Consider the following 23,482-nt stretch of genomic DNA (forward strand, 5'->3'; position numbering starts at 1 on the left):
TTTCTTTAACTTAAAATTTTACATTTTTGGTTAATTGATCAAATGAGAACTGAATGTTAAAAAACTCATGTTTTTTTCTTCATTGAGTTCATTTTCCAAAAGGCAATTTAAACAGGGGATATAACTTCTCTTAGGGAAGATAACTTCCAAGTATATTTCCATTTTTTTAAGAGCAGACTTACCCTTTAACACAATCATGACATGATGACTTGATATGTAGGTATATATTATCTGTGTCAGAATATTTATCAAAGGCAATGTTTTCTGTTTCTTTTTCATCGCTGGTCTGTGTGTATGTCGTAGCATCATCGAGCATGCTTTTTAACTTCTCATCAAAATTCTTACATAAACTAAAAAAAAAGACAAGGCAAGTTAGTTATCAGGTACCATGTTAGATGGTGTGTGAAAAAAATGCCCTTTTGAGTGTTTACCTGGTTTTACTATTTACTTCCTGGTCTACATAGTTTGATTAATTACAGTAATAAGTCTAATTCATTTGGAAATTGAGTATGTTCAGTGTTTAGATATTCAACTTTGCTCCAAAATTTGACAACTATTTTCAGTTTTTCCCTTGACACTTTGAAAGATACATCTTTAAAAAATAAAATATTTTTGTAATTATCATTATTTCTTTTTTATGTGCTTTTTTCTATGCATTTTCTTGCATTGCATAGCATATCTGGAAAACATGTAATTCAAGTAGATGTCATTGTTATGAATATCCAAAGCTCATATCTTTCAAAGAATGATTATTTTAACCTGTGAACATAATAATATTCTTCAGAATAGTCTTGTGTCATTTAATGTGTTTTAAAAGTTGTCTTAAATATCAATAAATAGTGAAGCATTTAATGTTTAACTTAATAATGGTTGCTGACTGCATAATTACTGAATATATAAAAAGAAAGCAGTCAAACCAATATTTAACCAATTCTGACATTAAATATCTTAAAGAATGTTTTAACAATAAGAAAATGATAAATATACCTCTGAACAACAGGAGTAAATGCTTTAGCTTTCATAATGAGTCCTCCAGGGTTATCTGAAGTTGACCTTGCTGTGGAGGGAATCCACGCCATATTAGATGATATATCTCCAGAGGTCTCATTCCAAACGTACCAAGCTAGGTCTGTGTCAGCTGTTACAATACTGTAAAAGATAATATGTAATAAATATAAACTTTGGTAGCTTGAGCAATGCTTTCATGTCACACCCTATCCAAGCTGTGTCAGCTGTTATACCGCTGAAGTTAAACAGTGATAATCAAAGCCAGGAGAAAAGTCACTATTAAATACATGTTAATGCTTTGTCAGATGAAATATAAGTGAAATATATACTTTAGACAACCTCATATGTTAATAAAATCAAAACAGGTTTAATATTCAAATTATCTGTATTGATCATACAAACTAACTTGGGTATTCATTGAAAAAATATAGTCCTTTAAAATCAAACACAAATGTTTTCCATAGTAAGTTGTATATGTATAAAAGGTTATGTGGAAGGAAAAAGAGATGTTTCTTTGCATTCAACTTTATCTTTTTATACTTTCTTACAGTTTATCACCAGAATTAGAAGGTGAGAATATTTTTATTACACAGCATCTGTTCATGCTAACATAACAATAATATATCATTTTTGTTTATGATATTTCTCAAAACAAATACCAATCAACCAATTTGATATGAACAACCATAACATTTCACTAACAATAGGCTAAAACTTTTCAAACTTTGATTTTGAACAACTTTGGGCCAATTGAAATCTTCAAAAGACATATCACTCTTGATAAGCACAGTAATATTGATCATCCCTTAAGGAATTGTTTACAACTGACCCATAAATTCAATCTGACCATTCTCTTATATAATTATTTTTTAAATAATTACCAATTATTTTTTCTTATATAAAGCTTTATAGGGTAACAAGAAATAAGCTTACCTATCTTCTGTATTAGCCATTTCCATGACGACCTTTGATACTTGACGTTTCGTCACTTCTGTTGATGACTCCAGCTGATACTGGATGAGAGACTGCAATACAGATAGTTTTTGCATTACAGTTCAACTGTTTAACCCTCCCATATTTCTGTGCCACTACCAAGTTAGGACCTAAGGCTGTCTCATCTTTAGACGGGTTTTGTGCTAGTGATGTTGTGTAAATGTCGAAGTTTCCCTTTTGCAGTGTTTTTATTTAAGTTAAGTTGCAGATACAAGATGCTAAATTCTTAAGAAGATTTGTCAATTTTCCATGTTTTTGTATAAGAAAACCTCAATAAATTATTTCTTAAACCTAGACTTCAATATATCATATGAAAACAAAAATATGTCCATAGTACATGGATGCCTCACTCGCACTATCATTTTCTATGTTCAGTGGACCGTGAAAATAGGATGAAATTTCTTATCACCGGCTTAGTATATTTCTAGAATTTTGATTGGTTAACGCACGTTGTTACAAAACCTGTAGCCCCTGAGTGTTGCTAACCTGTATCCCCGGGCATTGCTACCCATTACATCGGGGAAATTCAAGCATGTTTTCCTTAGTTCAATGGTTGTTCCTTACGAAATATCGAATTCTGTAGATTATCCATGATGTCTGTATCATTAGATACTTAATCCACTAATGATTTTATCTTATTATGTCGATTATCTGCATTCATTTTAGTAAATGCATCACTATTCTGCCACATTGTCAATGAATGGGACTACTGACCTAGCTATGCAAATGACCCATGTTGATGTCACACTGTCTATGATGTTACTCTTACAACTTTGAGTGCCAAATTGGACCGATTTCACTTTCTCTGTCTTTAGATTAAAAACGTCTTGTATTTGTCTACCAAAGGTAGTAAGTACCCTACACCCCGTTAAAAATATGTCAAAATCCCAAATTTCAATAAGAGATATTTAAAAAATTTAAAAAACGTTAAACTTTGTGGTCGAATTTCTCAAAAAATCGCCAGATTTAGACTAAGACAGGGGATAAATTCGTTATCAACGTTCATATCCGTAGATAACTTATATTATTTGGCATTAAAATTAAAAAGATCATATCATAAAGAATATGTATACTCAGTTTCAAGTTGTTCAGACTTCAACTTCATAAAAAACTACATTGACCAAAAACTAATACCTGAAGCGGGACGAATGGACAGACAAACAAATGGACACACAGACCAGAAAACATAATGCCCCTCTACTATCATAGGTGGGGCATAAAATCAACAAGAAGAATTGTGTGTATTTCTGAGCAAAAATAAATAAACTGACAATGGAGAAAGTTTCACATACATGTATAATTAAAAAAAAATTCAATAAAATGTTTTATTTAAGAATTGAATGCTTCTTTTTGTAAATTCATTTGGGTGTAAAGCGTTGACCAAAGTACATTTTGTATGAAGCACAGAAGCGCTTCATTCTAAAAATGTGTGCACGGTCAATGCTTTTACAACCCTATGAAATTATAAAAAGAATCATTCAATACTTATAATTACAATTTTTAGCTAGGATTATGAAAACATGATTTCTATCAAGTTTTTATTGAATTTACCTGTGCACTTTATTGTGGGACCTTGTGTCATCATGAATGTTGAATTGTATAATGAATGTTAATTTCAGAAGTACGCATGATTGCTGTTAGCCAATCAAAATAATGTAATATAAGGAAACATTCATGCAATGTAATTATAACATAATGTAAGAAATCTCTTACCTTTACTCTGTCTACAAACAAATTCCTCAGAATACCATCCCAGATGGAGAGTTGTCTGTTCATGATTCTATTACAAACTGTATCCCAGCCAATCATACTCTCATCCTATGAATATAAAGTCTTTGGTATCAGTACATTGAATCCATCAAACAATCATAACTGTATTCAAAATTATCTTGAAGCCATATTCATAAAAGTTGATAATCATAGTTCCAATAGATCTGTGTACATTAAATAAGAACTTAACCTTATAATATTTTTTTTTCAAAATAAGACCCGTGATTTTTAATAACCTCAAAATATATCAATTCAGTTTGACATATAAAGATTTAGGCATTGACATATTTTTAAGATAGATGTCTTTTTTTGCTTATATTTAATACCTGTCATCTTCATAAAATATTAAGGGAATTCATATCCTTTAAACTACTTTTAGTATAAATGAAATGAATACATAGTATTAAATTCATATTTTATCCAAACAAGAAATCTAACCTGTGATAAAAGTTCCCAAACAGCATCTCTTATGTCTGCCAGACGTTTTACTGTGTTGATAAAATTCAGGAGTTTGCCCACACCGGTTGTCACATCTGATATACACCTATAATTAAACAAACACTTTGCAATTCATTGATCATTTAAATTTGTGGTTCCCCTGTTCCCATGAAATCAAGGAAAATTAGTATCCAATGAATATTAATGAATCCACAGTATGCAGAAGCAGTAAAACTGTAACTTAATATCTAAGATTAGGTGAAAAGAATTAACCCATGTTAGGCAGCATTTTCTAATCACATTCTGTTAATTTTTTAGTAGTTGGTTTTTGGATTTCTCAACATAACACCTGACACTTACGTGTTTATCCATTGTTGACAATTATCCTGTAAATGCTGCTCTGAAACTGGGTTGGCATGTGATCTTAGACTTGGACAAAATTCTGAAAAAATAAAAACAGTTTTTATTATATTTAGTTTAAACATATTTATTTATAGTGGATTGGGAAACAAGTTTTGCAACTTATATTAATCCCTTTCCACTTTGCGGGTGCGAGTGCTGCCTTGTAGCGGCATTAGCCTGCTGTTTTTCGAAATCTACAAGGGTGTCTTTAACGTGCAAGAGATATGGCTCTCTCTTAACAAGGGTCAGCCATTTATCATCCCCTTTCGACGGACTATCATCGTTCCCCTGAGACCATACTCGCAAATGGTGTCAAGGGAGAGCCAATAATTCAGTTCCTGAAATTTTCATCCCAGACGGGAATCGAACCTTATTCTAATGTTTCAAATTCGTAACTGTGTAAGAGTAAGTTATTGGATTACAAAAATCATGATACGTCTAATTTAAAAAATAAATAACATGCCATATTTTGCTACTGGGACTTTTATAGCTGAATACTTTTTGAAAGCTGTACTGGGACCTTTAGTTGTTCAATATGTCATTTGGCCTATTGTAGAGAGTTGCCTTATTGGCATGATTTTCTTTCTATATTTGCTGTATGTAAAAAAATGTCTACATATGAAATATTTATGCCATTAAACTAGGAACATTATAATTACCTGTGACAGACTTAGGTAAGCACTTAGATGATATGGATGTCTGTAAATCCAGTAGTCCTGTCTCTGAAAAACATGTGCATATTCATGCTTTTAAGATAACCTTTTATATTAGAGTAAACCTGTCTATATAGTATATATCAATATGTATTTAGTTTGTGTATTATTGTAATTAGTTTGATTTTGCTTTGTTTCAGAAAATATTCTTATATTAGTATGAGGTTCATTATTACTGAACTGGTATAATTTTTGTTTAGGGGCCAGCTGAAGCGCGCCTCTGTATGCAGGAGTTTCTAGCTACATTTAAGACGCCCTGGTGGCCTTCAGCTATTGTCTGCTCTTTGGTCAGGTTGTTGTCTCTTTGACATATTCCCAATCGCCATTCTGAATTTTACTTTCAAATTTTATCTGAAATTCTCTTTTTTAAAACAAAGAAATGTAAAACCTTTCTATATTCATCTAGATCTAGATAAAGATGACTTCTGAACACAATAATTGATTTAATGATCATAATATATGTTTACGTGAAAAAAAAAAACAACTTTGGAAGTACAACCATGTTCAAAGTACATAAATATTGTAAGTTCTTAGTTAAAGATATGCATATAATAATAGTTAAAAAAATATCATTTGACTTAGTTATACATATATATACATACCATTCTGTTTCTTTGTTGTTACCTCATTCAGTATAGACAGCAGCAAGTTATTTTGTACTGAAAAACAATATGTATTACATGTGTACGGTACTAACCAATTATAAATTATAGTTATAACATTAATCTTGTTTTGTTATATCTATCATTTTTATATGTTTCTGGCATATCTTTCTTCTACAATTTGAAATAGCTTTCGTACTGGTCATTTTGTGGAATAACATGATTACACAACAAAAGAACTATAAATTACAAACTGTAATTGCAATTCTTGTTTAGAAAGAAAGTAACAAAATCTGCTTTTTACAGAAATATCAAATTTAATGTTGTCTTACAGTTTTGCAGCTGAAAGTTTTTTATCTGAAAGTTGTCCTTAGTGGGGCTTACATAAAACGTAATGTATCTGATGGCTGTAAGTTGACATACATTTATCAGAAGTGCTGTCTCCCACATAGAACACACTGTGTATTTGGTGTACAGTTTTGATGATAAGACTTACATTTATCAGAAGTGCTGTCTCCCACATAGAACACACTATGTATTTGGTGTACAGTTTTGATAATAAGTTGTACTACTGTACAGATCTGGTCCTTTATACTGGCTGTCTGTTGACTGGAGTGGAACAATTGTTGTACTGCTGTCTGTAATAGACATACTCCTCATTACGTTTAATTTCATTTTCTTAAGAACCAATCATAAATATCCAGCAGATATGGCAAAATAAATGTTCAAATTGTCAATATACATAATTTATAATTTCATTAATGTAAAAGGTTATGAATCACAAAGAAGACAACTATTGTTAGGAATCTGTCATGCCTACCATATATGAAAATTTACCTCCGAGGTAAAACTTAATCTGAGTAAATGAAGCACTAAATGAAGGTCAAATTGACTTTTAATGGGAGGCTGTCATGTTCCCATACATAGATGTTTCCATATTTCAAATCAAAGCAAGCACAAAGACTTTTTGACAAAGACTTAAGTCAAAGATACTCATATAATATTAAGAAACAGACTTACAGTTCTTGCCAGTAGAAACTCATTGAAGACTTGTCTTGGTGTACTGTCTTCCAACAGAACAATGGCACATAAGCACTCAGCAATAGACTGTAAAATCAGAAATGTTTGTTTATAAAAATAAATCAAGGTTATTTACCTTCTTCAAATGAATATTTCTATCCTCTTCTCATATGCTAATAAATGACAATAAAGTTATATTTCAAATTTTTGATCAGATATTGCAAAGAATTTTGTTCTGAGCTAACTTTTCATTAGAATATTCAGTCCCTTACATATGACAAATCATATTCTGTTCTTTCTGTGTATTTCAGCATAATGTCCTACATTCCTGTTTATGTTAACTGCCTTTTTACCAGCTGTAGCACCAAAAAGTGTATGAATATCCTTGTACTCATTTTGTGTTATACATTTATCTTATACATTTATCTTATACATTTATCTTATACATTTATCTTATACATTTATCTTATACATTTATCACTGTTATAAAGCATTTAAGTCAATAGTTTATTTTAGGGTAATACTAAGTCTTTCAATGTCAATGTAAAAGAACCCCATCAAATTGATAATGAATGATTAATTGAATAAAAAATGTCAATTGTTTTTAGTTGATGGTTCTGTCCTGAGAGAAGACTATTGTTGAATGTGTCCATAGAACAAGGATGCCCCCTTCACAATATTGTTATCTATGTTCAGTGGATCATTAAATTGGGTCATAACTCTAATTTGGCATTAAACTTACAAGGATCATATCATAGGGAACATGTGTACTAAGTTTCAAGTTGATTGGACTTCACCTTCATCTAGTGATTTTGCTAGCGCTCGTCACTTTCGTAATTTACGAAACAGTTTTCGCATTGACGAAAGTATTTCAAATCAATTTCGTCACTTAAATTTTAAAAGTGTAAAAACATTTTCCAATTAAAATACTGTAAATCTACCTGTCTGTATGTTTTTGACAAGTTTATGACCCCCAGGTAATTAACATTTACAACAGGTGTTACAAGTTGTGATTTCAACTAATCCGCTTATTGCCATCGGATGGGTCACTAATCCCTTAATTAAACCTCATAATTGACCATCATAATTATTTTCCCCAGGAAGATCAGTCAGTCGGCATTTCATCAACTAAGAGTGCAGTTTCGTCATTTGATCAAAATTGTTTCCCCCGGACCGTTGGCATTTGAATATCAATATTTCTCAAACTATTACAATTTGAATGTCGTTATCGTAGATTCGTCATTTGAACGCATGTCGTCATACTTGATATAAATTTTCATTAAAAACTTTCGACAAATTCCATTTAAAATATAAAACTTCATTCAAAACGATCCGAAACGTTTTCACTAGTCAAACAGGTGCTACCTGTACTGTGTGCTACGCATGAGTGAAAGTATTCTTTTGACTATTTATAGACAGCAAAAATGTAAAATATGAAATAATTTAGTATGAATTAAATAAAAGAGACAAATATATATCTCTAACTAAAGTACTTTAAATAGAAAAATTATAATTTCCTGATGAACTGGACTCGTTTTGAATTTATTATTCATGTGTCACTTCCCGTTTTCATTTCATTTTAAAACCGAAAGTAGAAAACATGATCTATTCTTGATTTGTTTACAACCTCCTTACACTAAGTTACAGTAATTATAATCGTTCCAAAAAGGATTTTATTCATTTCCACCTTACTAGAAATGATTTCCAAGTATTGATTTAGACGTTTTATAAGGGTAATGATTATGCAGTGAGATAATCATTGCAAGTTAATTTCTGCTGTGAATTTTTGTTTTAAAAAAAAATGGAATCTAACTTTTATTGATCAGGAATATCCTCTGGAACAAACTGAAGAGAAATTGTGAACTAAATTTCCGGATCCCATGTCAGAATCTTTCATAATAAGAGCCAATACAGCCAAATCATACAATAACTGCCAATCATGCCTAAGCCCAGACCCCTTCAAGATCTGACAAAGTTAAAGATGAAGCTAGTAATATACATCCTTGGTCCCTTTCTGTTGCACAATAAAGGTTGATTTTAATAGCGCGCAAAAGTAACTAAAGCCCTCAAAATCCTAGCTTAAACCCTGCCTTCATCAAAAACAACCTTGACCAAAAACTTTAACCTGAAACAGGACAGACAGACAGACAAATGAGCACACAAACCAAAAAACAAAATAATAAATAGTTTTAGACACTTAGTCCTGACTACATAGATGCCTGTACCTACCTTGTCATCAGCAAAAGTTTCTTTGAGTGTTCCTCTACACCCCTGAAAGGAACAAATTATTACATTATAAGAATATAACTGCTGAGAAAAGACACATATTTCATTTGTAAGCATTCACCCATGGTTTATATTTCTATTGTATCATATTCTAAATAAAATGTTACACCTTTTTGTCTTTAGTATATTTTTAACATAATTTTATAGCCTGCAAGAAATAGTATAAGCCAACAACATAAGATTACAGCTACACTAAATCTTCAAATGACTTGTTCACAAATATGGACTAAATTTATATATAACTTACAGATAGAATGGTTGATCTAAAATGACTGATAGCTGCCCACTGTCTGGTAAGAACAGGAAACCAGCTGAGAAGGTCTGTGGAATGTTGGGACTCCAATTGTAAACTGGTATGAATATGACGAGATAATAGGTAATGTCGGGTCGCTGTCAGATAATCCTTATCATCTAGAGAACTCCATATCTATAAAACATAAATAATACATTGTGTACTTATAAAATATAGAAACTGCTCATGAATATTCATATCATTGCAATACTTTCAAATCTGTCTTTATTAAAAGTACACTATTTCGGCCTACAAATGTTTTTTGTTGTGTAGGTTAGGTAGGTAGGTTGGTTTTTTGTGTTGTTTTTTTTTTTTGGGGGGGGGGGGTCCACACCAGTGAGCGATTTAAATACAATAAAATGCAAATCAGGGATGGAAAACGCCGAAATTCCTGATTTTATTTTAAAAAATTTTGGCCGAAGCAATAAAAAAGTTAGGTTTGGGAGCACAAACGAGGGTCGGTCATGTTACCGGAAACACCTTTTTTTAGGCCTTGGGAAGAAATTTAACTACTCATTCAAATAAGAATGGTATATCATATCAGGAAAAATTAAAAATATAGGATATTACAATAAAAAACGCAATCTCATTAGTTCAAATATATATATTTCACCAAAACTATTTATTTAAGTTATTAAAAAATCAATTTACTTTTTGTCTTAATATCTTAAATTAAAATCTACATTCATTTCTGAAGCACCAATATATAATACTTTTAATGGTGTGTTCTCATTTCGCCTTAGCTGTGAATTCCAGGTAAAAAAGGTAAAAAATATACAAAGGCCAGATGGGAATTGAAATTTAGATAAAAATATTAAATAAACAAATTAAAAACCAATTCTTCAGAGAACAATTGAAGGTCTTTCCACCTCGATAATAAGAATGAAATTTAAAAAACGATGTTAGAAAATGTCACTCCTTGTTGTTGTTATTTGGTTCTTCAAATTGATATAAAAAATAAGACTAATAGGTATATGCAGAAGACTTGAAATTATTTTTAGCAAAGGTCAAAATCTAGAATGTCAAATTGACCTTTGACCTTGACCTCAATTTCAAGGTCATAGGTCAGGGATCTTAAATCAAAAGACCCCAGGTCAATCATTTGTATGGTTGTGGAGAAATACTGATTTCAAATACATAAGGGGAGAAAACTCCTATAAGGGTTAACCAAAACACTTCGACTGAAATAGATTGAAGTTGCGCCTTTTTGTAAACAGCAATTTGGCAAACAAATCATATCATTTACTGTAACAGTTTCTTTTGAATAACGATAACAAGCAAAATTCAAAATTTATAACATGACCTTGACCTTTGACCTTGATCTCAATTTCAAGGTCATAGGTCAGTGAACACAAAACGGAAGACCGGAGGTCAATCACTTGTATGGTTGTGGAGAAAAACTGATTTGAAATACATAAGGGGAGAAAACTCCTATAAGGGTTAACCAAAACACTTTGACTGAAATAGGTTGAAGTTGCGCCTTATTGTAAACAGTTATTTAGCAAACACATCATATCATTTACTGTCACAGTTTCTGTGGTATAACGATAACAAGCAAAATTCAAAATTTAGAACATGACCTTGACCTTTGACCTTGACCTCATTTTCCTTCAAATGGACCAAGGACTTCATATCAAAAGACTGTAGGCCTCTACGACTTATAACGTATGAATTGATCCAACAAATCGCCTATCTTAAATTTTCAAAGGGAAATAACTCCCTTAAGATGTCTTCCGATCACTAAAGTCAAAATAATTCAAATCATTCTCAAGAGTAGACGACCAATTTGGTGAAAACAGTTTGCTAAAATCTTTTACGGTTTTAGAGATATAGCGATAACAAGAAAAAGGGGACGCAGGGAGATAACTCCTATAAGAATAAGTGTTCGGTCACACAGGGTGAGTTTCGAAACCCCCATTACTGAACAACATCATTGGCCAAAAAATCCATTCTATATGTTGTAAGACAAAAAAGCATCTCAGACAGCAGAAGAAAAAAAAAAATAAATATAAATCAATTGCTTTTAAAAAGCAATTGTAAACGGTCTTTCCCCCTTTGAAACATAGATTGATTGGGGGGGTGTTTGTTTGTTTGTTTGTTTGTTTGTTTGTTTGTTTGTTTGTTTGTTTGTTTGTTTGTTTGTTTCTGTAAGGGGTCTATAGTATTGTGTTACCGGAGAAGTTTCATGTTTAGTTTGGAAAGTTTTTATTTTATTTTAGGTCCAGCGCGCGCGCCAGATTGAGGAGACACCACGTGACTTGGGTTTATAATAACGAAAACTTAGTCTTTTTATTTCTCTTTAGGTCGGGATGTTGAACAGACAACATGTATAGAGACGGAATGTACACAATGTAATTTCTTTTGTCATTGTAGGAAATTGACATTTTGATCACAGTTCACCAGCAGTGCATGTTTTGGATTTAATTGAACCGGTGGAACTTTAATACACATTTAACGATTATTTTCTTAAAATGTACATTTTTCAGCACCAGTTTGTAACACAGATTAGTATTTTAATCTAGGAGCGGACATTTTATTGTAGCATTTCACTGAGATTTACGGACCTAGCAAGCAATTTATACGGCATTGCAATTTTTTTTCTCTAGGAAAAGTCTTGAGAGATATCGGCACCACGTTGTTTTATGAACCTTAAGTACATGTATGCCCTGCTGACTGTAAATTTTAGGATCGATTAGACTTGTAGTTTCAGAGTTTAAGTGATAACAAGGAGGTGGATTTTTTTTTCAGAAGAGATGTAAGATCAATAATATAAATCAATTGCTTTTAAAAAGCAATTGTAAACGGTCTTTCCCCCTTTGAAACATAGATTGATTGGGGGGGGGGGGGGGGGGGGGGGGGGGGTGTTTTGTTTGTTTGTTTGTTTGTTTGTTTTTTTGTTTGTTTCTGTAAGGGGTCTATAGTATTGTGTTACCGGAGAAGTTTCATGTTTAGTTTGGAAAGTTTTTCTTTTATTTTAGGTCCAGCGCGCGCGCCAGATTGAGGAGATATCACGTGACGCGGGTATATAATAACGAAAACTTAGTCTTTTTATTTCTTTTTAGGTGGGGACGTTAAACAGACAACATCTATAGAGATGGAATGTACACAATGTAATTTCTTTTGTCATTGTAGGAAATTGACATTTTGATCACAGTTCACCAGAAGTGCATGTTTTGGATTTAATTGATTCGGTGTAACTTTAAAACACGTTTAAGGATTATTTTCTGATAATGTACATTTTTCAGCACCAGTTTGTAACACAGATAAGTATTTCAATCTAGGAGCGGACATTTTATTGTAGCATTTCACTGAGATTTACGGACCTAGCAAGCAATTTTAACGGCATTGCAATTTCTTTTCTCTAGGAAAAGTCTTGAGAGATATCGGCACCACGTTGTTTTATGAACCTTTAGTACATGTATGCCCTGCTGACTGTAAATTTTGGGATCGATTGGACTTGTAGTTTCAGTGTTTAAGTGATAACAAGGAGGTGGATTTTTTTTTCAGAAGAGATGTAAGATCAATATTAAAAACCAATTGTTCAGAGAACCATTGATGGTCTTTCCACCAGTTAAGACCTTTTTTATATTAAAATATTAAAATTTGGTTTAAAATGTCAATTTTAGCGCCAAATAACAGTTTATTGAACGCTTATTCAAAAAATATATGGTTTCTATAAAAAATATATATCGAAAAGGGAGATAATCTTTTACTTCCGGTTTAAAAAGTTTACTTCCGGTATTGTTTGATAGTTTACTTGACACTGATTCCAAAAATATATGGTTCTATATACTTTTACATTGATTTAGTACAAAAAATAGCTACTTCCGGTTTACAAAAGGTCACTTCCGGTTCTGTTTTTTAAGGTCACATTGCTTACAACTTAATGCAAAAAGTCCCATAGCTTTATCATGTGTACATATGAGGTAAAAGCAAAGGTCAAAATCTAGAACATTTAATTAGCATATGACCTTGAGCTCAATTTCAAGGTTATAAACCAAGGACCTCAAATCAAAAGACTCTAGTCCTCTACTTTATATTGTTAATGAGTTATATTACCATACGTATGATATTAGATATAAAAAAGGGGGAAAACTCGCGTCAAATGTCTACGTACCCTTTCAACTAAAATTTATGTGTTACGACATGTCGTAACTAACAATTGTGTGAAAATATTTTGTTGATATCTTGTATGATTACTGAAAATAAGAGATAACAAGCCAAAATCAAAATTTTAATCTTGACCTTGACCTTTGACCTTGACCTCATTTTCATTTTTTTGGACAAAGGACCTCAAATCAAAAGACCCTAGGCCTCAACCACTTATGGTTTTCCAGTTAAAAATGCATATCACTTATATCAAATATAAAAGGGGAAATAACTCTCATATGGAGTCTCCGGATAGCTTCGGTCAAAATGAATCAAATCATCCTGAGGATATAACAAGCAATTTGGTAAAATAAATTTGTCGGTTTCTTATACGGTTGCGAAGATTAATCGATAACAAGAAAAACAGTGTTCGGGGAGATAACTCTTACATGGATAAGATTTTGGTTACGCGGTGTCAGTTTCAAAAGCGTATTAATTGTTCGATATCATATACCATATATCTAAGCGACATCTTGCGAAACAAAAAAATTGCGAAGGAACAAAAAGTTGGCGGAAGAAAAAAAATAATAATAATAATAATAATCAGAAAAAAAACAATAGGTCTTTCCACGGAAAAGTGGAAAGACCTAATCAGAAGAAAAACAAAAGGTCTTTCCACGAAAGACCAAATTAAACCTCTGTGTTTTTATAGCAATTTTAACAACATTTATTTAGGGAATTGTTTCTCTGGGCATATTGCATTTCCGCTAATTTTTCAAAGTCCCAATGCTACGTTTCCGCAAATTTAAAGTATACGTTTCCGCAATTTGCATTTAGTACTTTTCCGAAAATTTACATGGTAAATTATAAATAATTGAATATATATTGACTTGAAAAATGTTGCTATGTCCTTATACAGAGACAGGCGAAAGCAGTTTCCAAAATTACCTAAATGTAGATTAGAAATTCACGAGACATTAAGACAAATAGATTTGAACACTAACAAAATTGAAACTTATTTTAACTTTTAATTAGTCAATGATTTTGATTTTCGGGAATCGTTATACTTTCATGTTTCACCAACTTGGTATGTCTATGTAATGAAATGACTGATATTTTCATAGATGGCACATTTAAATCCTGTCCGAAATTTTTCTACCAACTCAGTTTATTCGATACATGGATGTAAAAATGGTAACTACATTTGTCTTGTATTTGCGTTACTTCCACTTAAATCCGAGGAATGTTACACAAAACTGTTGTATCGGCCTATTGATGTGTGCACTACCCGAAGAATAACTTCCCGAGGTAGTTCATAATGACTTTGAATTTGTAATGCATACTGCTGTTACGAAAACACGAATTGTGCCGAGTCTTTTCATGCCCACTTGAACGAGCAGTTTTACGGTAGCCATCCTAACATTTTTGTTTGTTTTTATCGATGTGTTATTGAAACTGCAAACAACATCTTACATAAAGATGAGAACTCTAACTGTAAAAGCACCCGTTTGGAAATGTGAAAAGGAGAAGATGGACTTCCTTAAGTTCTTGAACAAAATACAAAACTTGTAAACGGTGAATGTACTACTGTGGACTTTGTGCGGCGTGTTGGCTACAAATATTCTGCCAGAACTGACTTATGAACTCATATCAAGATATTTCTGATTAGTGCTGACTTTTGAACATACGTTTTCATAGATTTAAATGATGAAGTTTACTTGCATGTTATGATGACCTTTGACTTACTTAATATTTATTTTATATTATGGCTTTGCTTTCGATCAACAGGTATTCCTCAATTATTTGCGGAACAGCAATAATTTATTAGGTCTTTCCACTTTTCGTGGAAAGACCTTTTGTTTTTCTTCTGATTATTTTTTTTTTTTTTTCTTCTGCCGTCTGAGATGCTTTTTTCTAGGCCAATGATGTTGTTCAGTAATGGGGGTTTCAAAACTTACCCTGTGTGACCGAACACTTATTCTTATAGTTGTCTCACCACGTCCCCTTTTTCTTGTTATCGCTATATCTCTAAAACCGTAAAAGATTTTAGCAAACTATTTTCACCAAATTGTTCGTCTACTCTTGAGAATGATTTGGTTTATTTTGATTTCAGTGATCGGAAGACATCTTATGGGAGTTATTTCCCTTTGAAAATTTAAGATAGGCGATTTGTTGGATCAATTCATACGTTATAAGTCGTAGAGGCCTACAGTCTTTTGATATGAAGTCCTTGGTCCATTTGAAGGAAATTGAGGTCAAGGTCAAAGGTCAAGGTCATGTTCTAAATTTTGAATTTTGCTTGTTATCGTTATACCACATAAACTGTGACAGTAAATGATGTGATGTGTTTGCCAAATAACTGTTTACAATAAGGCGCAACTTCAACCTATTTCAGTCAAAGTGTTTTGGTTAACCCTTATAGAAGTTTTCTCCCCTTATGTATTTCAAATCAGTTTTTCTCCACAACCATACAAGTGATTGACCTCCGGTCTTCCGTTTTGTGTTCACTGACCTATGACCTTGAAATTGAGATCAAGATCGAAGGTCAAGGTCATGTTATAAATTTTGAATTTTGCTTGTTATCGTTATTCAAAAGAAACTGTTACAGTAAATGATATGATTTGTTTGCCAAATTGCTGTTTGCAAAAAGGCACAACTTCAATCTATTTCAGTCAAAGTGTTTTGGTTAACCCTTATAGGAGTTTTCTCCCCTTATGTATTTGAAATCAGTATTTCTCCACAACCATACAAATGATTGACCTGGGGTCTTTTGATTTGAGATCACTGACCTATGACCTTGAAATTGATGTCAAGGTCAGAGGTCAATTTGACATTCTAGATTTTGACCTTTGCTAAAAATAATTTCAAGTCTTCTGCATATACCTATTAGTCTTATTTTTTATATCAATTTGAAGAACCAAATAACATCAACAAGGAGTGACATTTTCTAACATCATTTTTTAAATTTCATTCTTATTATCGAGGTGGAAAGACCTTCAATTGTTCTCTGAAGAATGGGTTTTTAATTTTTTCCGGAATAGTTACTTTTTTTCCGGAAAAGTAAGATATTTATTTGCGGAAATGTAAACTTTTTTTTTCCGGAAACGTCATCTTTTTTTTCCGGAAAAGTAATGCCAATTTGCGGAAACGTAAAACGCCAGTTTCTCTTGAATTATCATTTTTAATAAAAGTGACAATTTTGTGACAATCTTTATGATTTTAAAAGAAAAAAGTTCACAATAAAACATGAGTCAGTAGGAAAGTTGCTTCTTTTATGCTTAATTTAATATAAGTTTCAATTGTATAAATTTTATGCAGAAAGTTCTTAATAATCGGTTAATTATCCTTTACATTGTGCAACACAAAGAGTTAAAAAAAGAAAGTAAAAAATGTATTCCCACAAATTTGTTTACATATATTACAGAAACTTTAATAAAATTAATATAATAATATACTTTTTTTCAAATTGTGTTATTATAATTATATATAATAAAGATAAAGAAGATAAAAAAAAGAAGATGTGGTATAATTGCCACTATGATGAGACAACTCTCCACAAGAGACCAAAATAACACAGATATCAACAACTATAGATCAATATACAGCCTTCAACAATGAGGAAAGCCCATCATACTGCATGGTCAGCTAAAATAGGCCCGGAAATGACAATGTAAAACGGCCTTATTTATGTACAAATAATGAACGAAAAAGAAATATGTAACACATAAACAAACGACAACCTGTGAATTACATGGTATACTATGACTTGACTTCTTCAAGCTTGGTCCAAATTATATAAGATTCTTCAATCTCCTGGAAAAAATCGCCAACCAACATTTTAACCTCAGTATGGTGATGCAGCATCTTACATCCTCAAACTTGGAAACTAAACGAACTTTGAACATTCAAATGTGTACATCAGTGCCTTGTTTTTCACACTATGAACTGTATCGTGGGAAATAATTCTTATGTTATATGTATTAGACTAAGTGCTTTTTTTTCTCATGCTATTATTAAAAATATTACATTTTCTATATAAGTATGCAAATTTAAAATTGGGTATTGAATTCTGTGCTGATTTAGATATGAAATATTTGTTATGATAGTATGATATTTGTCTTTTCTTTATTCATTGAAATATGAAATATCCATATACCATGTGTCATATCTAATAAGACTTTATTTACAAAATATAACACATGAGTAAAAAAATTCAGAAAAAGAATTTTTAAAAAGTGGGACACCAAACATAAATAATATTTCATGGTAGAATTTGACATCAAAATAACAAATAATAACTAATTGCAATACAAACAAAACATAATTAATTACAATGTTTACAGAAGCTCCCATTTCGCCTTAGTTAATTCTGATGTACCTGAAAATTTGTACTAAGGCAAACTGGGTTTAATTTTATATAATTATTTTGACAGCTAAGGCGAAATGAGAATAAGCCCTTTTAATCGGTCTATCGGGACAAATGTCTACTGTTAATAATCACAAAAATGTTTAATATTTAAAAGTATAACCTAAATTTTAGTAACTATTTTACAATCACATAGAGCTTGTTCACAAAAGTGGACATCAATTAATTTATAGAAACACATTAATATTTTTAACTTGAACTTGGTTGTCACAAACCTTTTCTGGCATATCTAACAGTAATTTAATTTGTGAGGCTACTCCATAAAACTTCACTTCTTTTTTCCTCCTAAAATATATACAAGTCAAAAATTACTAAATGAATCTAATTTACACTTAATTCACTCAAGTAGTACATTTGCAGTATTAAAAGATTTTGCTATTTCTTGTGTTTTTTATTTTTTACATTATATTGCTATTGCCCAATTATGTCAAATCTGTTGCCACAGGTAACCCTCATAACTACCGGTAATGGCATGTTTTGTTATAGTCAAATGTCAAATCTGTTGCCACCGGTAACCCTGATAACTAATGGCTTGATCTGTTATAGTCAAATGTTATGTCATATTAGTATTCATATGCAGTACACAAAATATACTTAATTTGTCACATGGGAACCACTCAACTTTATGTTAATATAACCATGACATTAGAGGTAAAGACCTCAAAATTAATAAGGATTTCTCTCTCATTTTGCGTAACCTCACTTTATCCAGGCAAAGTTACAATCCCATATGAAGTATTTAATATAGCATTAGGAAACTACTTTCTGAATAAATTTTTGTGTATTCTTAAAATTCTTATAGTTATACTCCACTCCGGAAACATGATATATTCAAGAATAATTTAGCACGAGCTATTTCATACAACCACAGTAACAAACTGTTGACTCATAAGAATCCAGACAAATTCTTACTTTTGAAGTTGGTCTGGCTGTGACCTTGTATGGTAAGATGATCCTTTAACCATGTGGTGTTCCTTCAACTGTTTACACATATCCTCCATCTTGGCAATGGAACTCATTACCTATATTATAAAATAATTTGTTGTTCTCTTTATGCAATAGAAATAAATTGCTTTGCCCAGCGCAGCTGGATACGATCGCAGAGGTCCAACCCTGAACAGTTTGGGCAAAAATGGACACAATACTCGCGCTTGATACATGTCTGAATTTGGATTGTAATTAAATATTTGACACAGAATAACTGTAGTTGAAGAACTTAGAATTGGTTATATGATTTGAATTTATATTCAATATTTTTGCTTTTGTGCAATACACTATGCAGTTGCGAATTGACCCCCTCCCCCCTCCCCATTTTCGAAAAAAAAATAAAATTGAAGAAATTTTGTTTTAATTTCTGAAATCTGAAATGAGAAAAAATAGTCCTTCCCCCTACAATTTCTTTTTTACCCAGTGTATCTTATGACATCAAGCTCAATTTTGTCATTAGTAACAACATATCAAAATTTCAAAGGAAAAAAACGAAGCTGCCCATCCACCCACCTGCAGGCATACTACCCATATTAGTAACCAGATATTCATTTAAATCATTAAGTGTGCTTTTTTTTTTAAATTTTAATTTTTTATTGAAATTTGTACATTTGTTAGTAATGAAAAACATTGAATACCGGTACCTTATTCTAGCCTCGTTAATGTTAGCAATAAATATATATATATATAGATGATGGGTTCGACACTAACGGTAGTCCGGTGCCCCCCTAAAATCTAGGAGGACTACCAAAACATGGTTAATCAGTAGTCCTGTGGACCACCTGGAAATTTGTATATAGTCTGGCTATTTCAATGCTAAAAGTTGGCATAAAAGTCCTCCAAATTATGTTTACATTTTTCAAAGACAGTGATGGCATTTGGAAGAACGTAAATTTTATATTGTTATTATGAAAGCACTTTTGAGATCCAGATTTCTGATCAGAATATTCAGTGTTTGTAACACAAGGGATTTTCAATGTAAAATGAAAATGTCTGATAACCAAAATGTGAAGAAACTGCAGAATAGACAGCAAAGGTCAGCAATAAAAACGTAGGTGTCAGAGTTAAAAAAAATACTTCCCAAATTTGGATAAAAAAATTATTACCCCAAAAAAAAGATACTGGAAGAGGTAGTTTGAAAAAAAAGCCAACAATATTTTTTGGTGGCTTTCTTATTAAAAAAAAACCCCATATATTCATGTCATTCAGAATGGTATTAAAAGTATTTTGTTTTAGCAACATATCCACTGAATTGCTTTTAACAGTGATGATGAAGTTGACCTCTAGTTCACAAACAAAGACATTGTATCACTACAAGAAAAATCTTATAAACTGTTTGAAGAATTAATGAAAACTTTGACTTATTTTTATCCTTTTTTTCTAAATAATCCTGGAATAAAAGGTCAAATAACTCCACCTAACAAGGCCTTAGAAATTGTCTCAGATTGCAGATTTTGCATTTCATTTTTCAAAATTTTCTGACGGTAAAAGTTCAGGAGTAATCAAATTTAGTCACTGAATGTCAACTTCAATTTATCTGAAAAAAAACCCAAAATATTTCAAAACTCAAATGAACATTTGTGTGCTTTTGAGGTGCTCAGATGGCAGGAAATTGCATCTTATTTCGAAAAATTTTAACGGGGGGGCATGCCCCCAAACCCCCCTAGCTAGTTCGGGCCGCGTTGCGGCCCTCACCGGTGATAGAGGTGGACTACCCAGATTTTTTTCTTGGTAGTCCTATGGACTACATAATCTTTAATGTTAGTGTCAAACCCTGACTGATCATGTAAATATATATGTTTTAGTATAGTAAAGTGTACTTGGATAAAATGACAGAATTGATCTGTCATTTAACCTTTAACTCTTTTTTACGATTGTTACACCTACATTTTGTGCACTATTCTTCATGTCAGTGATGGTATCTGCAGCCTCTATCAGATCTCTGTATCTTTCTCTGTAAATATATAATTTTATTTTCTATGTATATCTTTACCATTATGATAATTCAATTTTTCAAACTACAATGTATATACATTCTTTACTTTCTTTTGACTTTTCACCTTATCTAATAGTTTGATTGTGTATGAGCTAAAACGAGAAACAAGGCAGGAACCTTGTCAGCAGATGTCCTATGTTGATGGCAGATCTTTGACTGTTTCTGTTAAATTTATTCACAACTTTATAGACTCAGAATGATTAAGGGTTTGACATAATGTATTAACACCTACGGTTGTGGATTGTATGTTGCCCTTTAGATGTCTTTGACATATTGTATTAACACCTACAGTTGTGGATTGTATGTTGCCCTTTAGATGTCTTTGACATATTGTATTAACACCTACGGTTGTGGATTGTATGTTGCCCTTTAGATGTCTTTGACATATTGTATTAACACCTACAGTTGTGGACTGTTTGTTGCCCTTTAGATGTCTTTGACATATTGTATTAACACCTATGGTTGTGGATTGTATGTTGCCCTTTAGATGTCTTTGACATATTGTATTAACACCTACAGTTGTGGACTGTTTGTTGCCCTTTAGATGTCTTTGACATATTGTATTAACACCTATGGTTGTGGATTGTATGTTGCCCTTTAGATGTCTTTGACATATTGTATTAACACCTACAGTTGTGGATTGTATGTTGCCCTTTAGATGTCTTTGACATATTGTATTAACACCTACAGTTGTGGATTGTTTGTTGCCCTTTAGATGTCTTTGACATATTGTATTAACACCTACAGTTGTGGATTGTATGTTGCCCTTTAGATGTCTTTGACATATTGTATTAACACCTACAGTTGTGGACTGTATGTTGCCCTTTAGATGTCTTTGACATATTGTATTAACACCTTTTGTTGTTGATTGTATGTTGCCCTTTAGATGTCTTTGACATATTGTATTAACACCTACAGTTGTGGATTGTATGTTGCCCTTTAGATGTCTTTGACATATTGTATTAACACCTACAGTTGTGGATTGTATGTTGCCCTTTAGATGTCTTTGACATATTATATTAACACCTACGGTTGTGGATTGTATGTTGCCCTTTAGATGTCTTTGACATATTGTATTAACACCTACGGTTGTGGATTGTTTGTTGCCCTTTAGATGTCTTTGACATATTGTATTAACACCTACAGTTGTGGACTGTTTGTTGCCCTTTAGATGTCTTTGACATATTGTATTAACACCTACAGTTGTGGATTGTATGTTGCCCTTTAGATGTCTTTGACATATTGTATTAACACCTACAGTTGTGGACTGTATGTTGCCCTTTAGATGTCTTTGACATATTGTATTAACACCTTTTGTTGTTGATTGTATGTTGCCCTTTAGATGTCTTTGACATATTGTATTAACACCTACAGTTGTGGATTGTATGTTGCCCTTTAGATGTCTTTGACATATTGTATTAACACCTACAGTTGTGGATTGTATGTTGCCCTTTAGATGTCTTTGACATATTGTATTAACACCTACAGTTGTGGACTGTATGTTGCCCTTTAGATGTCTTTGACATATTGTATTAACACCTACGGTTGTGGATTGTATGTTGCCCTTTAGATGTCTTTGACATATTGTATTAACACCTACAGTTGTGGATTGTATGTTGCCCTTTAGATGTCTTTGACATATTGTATTAACACCTACAGTTGTGGATTGTATGTTGCCCTTTAGATGTCTTTGACATATTGTATTAACACCTACAGTTGTGGACTGTATGTTGCCCTTTAGATGTCTTTGACATATTGTATTAACACCTACGGTTGTGGATTGTATGTTGCCCTTTAGATGTCTTTGACATATTGTATTAACACCTACAGTTGTGGATTGTATGTTGCCCTTTAGATGTCCTTGACATATTGTATTAACACCTACAGTTGTGGACTGTTTGTTGCCCTTTAGATGTCTTTGACATATTGTATTAACACCTACAGTTGTGGATTGTATGTTGCCTTTTAGATGTCTTTGACATATTGTATTAACACCTACAGTTGTGGATTGTATGTTGCCCTTTAGATGTCCTTGACATATTGTATTAACACCTACAGTTGTGGATTGTATGTTGCCCTTTAGATGTCCTTGACATATTGTATTAACACCTACAGTTGTGGACTGTTTGTTGCCCTTTAGATGTCTTTGACATATTGTATTAACACCTACAGTTGTGGATTGTATGTTGCCCTTTAGATGTCTTTGACATATTGTATTAACACCTACAGTTGTGGATTGTATGTTGCCCTTTAGATGTCTTTGACATATTGTATTAACACCTACAGTTGTGGACTGTTTGTTGCCCTTTAGATGTCTTTGACATATTGTATTAACACCTACAGTTGTGGATTGTATGTTGCCCTTTAGATGTCTTTGACATATTGTATTAACACCTACAGTTGTGGACTGTTTGTTGCCCTTTAGATGTCTTTGACATATTGTATTAACACCTACAGTTG

The 23,482-nt window shown here is 32.1% G+C and overlaps 1 protein-coding gene across 2 annotated transcripts in view; it reads right to left on the bottom strand.

Annotated features, from left to right (window-relative positions):
• Positions 1–23,482, bottom strand: part of LOC139521663 (conserved oligomeric Golgi complex subunit 1-like) — a 38,514-nt gene that overhangs the window by 11,479 nt on the left and 3,553 nt on the right. For both annotated transcript variants that reach the window (XR_011664043.1, XM_071315164.1), the window contains exons 4-18: positions 20,914–20,980; positions 18,952–19,061; positions 18,255–18,324; positions 9,480–9,659; positions 9,176–9,217; positions 6,947–7,033; positions 6,423–6,564; positions 5,927–5,983; positions 5,271–5,333; positions 4,570–4,651; positions 4,210–4,315; positions 3,715–3,819; positions 1,942–2,033; positions 988–1,149; positions 183–350 (exon numbers count right to left, since the gene is read on the bottom strand). Coding sequence is in view for 1 of the 2 variants with exons in the window: in XM_071315164.1 (XP_071171265.1) it covers positions 183–350; positions 988–1,149; positions 1,942–2,033; positions 3,715–3,819; positions 4,210–4,315; positions 4,570–4,651; positions 5,271–5,333; positions 5,927–5,983; positions 6,423–6,564; positions 6,947–7,033; positions 9,176–9,217; positions 9,480–9,659; positions 18,255–18,324; positions 18,952–19,061; positions 20,914–20,980 (1,533 nt within the window). In the remaining variant the exon portion in view is untranslated. The remainder of the gene's footprint in view (positions 1–182; positions 351–987; positions 1,150–1,941; positions 2,034–3,714; positions 3,820–4,209; positions 4,316–4,569; positions 4,652–5,270; positions 5,334–5,926; positions 5,984–6,422; positions 6,565–6,946; positions 7,034–9,175; positions 9,218–9,479; positions 9,660–18,254; positions 18,325–18,951; positions 19,062–20,913; positions 20,981–23,482) is intronic.

This window comes from Mytilus edulis, chromosome 4 (assembly GCF_963676685.1).
Source record: "Mytilus edulis chromosome 4, xbMytEdul2.2, whole genome shotgun sequence".
Taxonomy (NCBI): domain Eukaryota; kingdom Metazoa; phylum Mollusca; class Bivalvia; order Mytilida; family Mytilidae; genus Mytilus; species Mytilus edulis.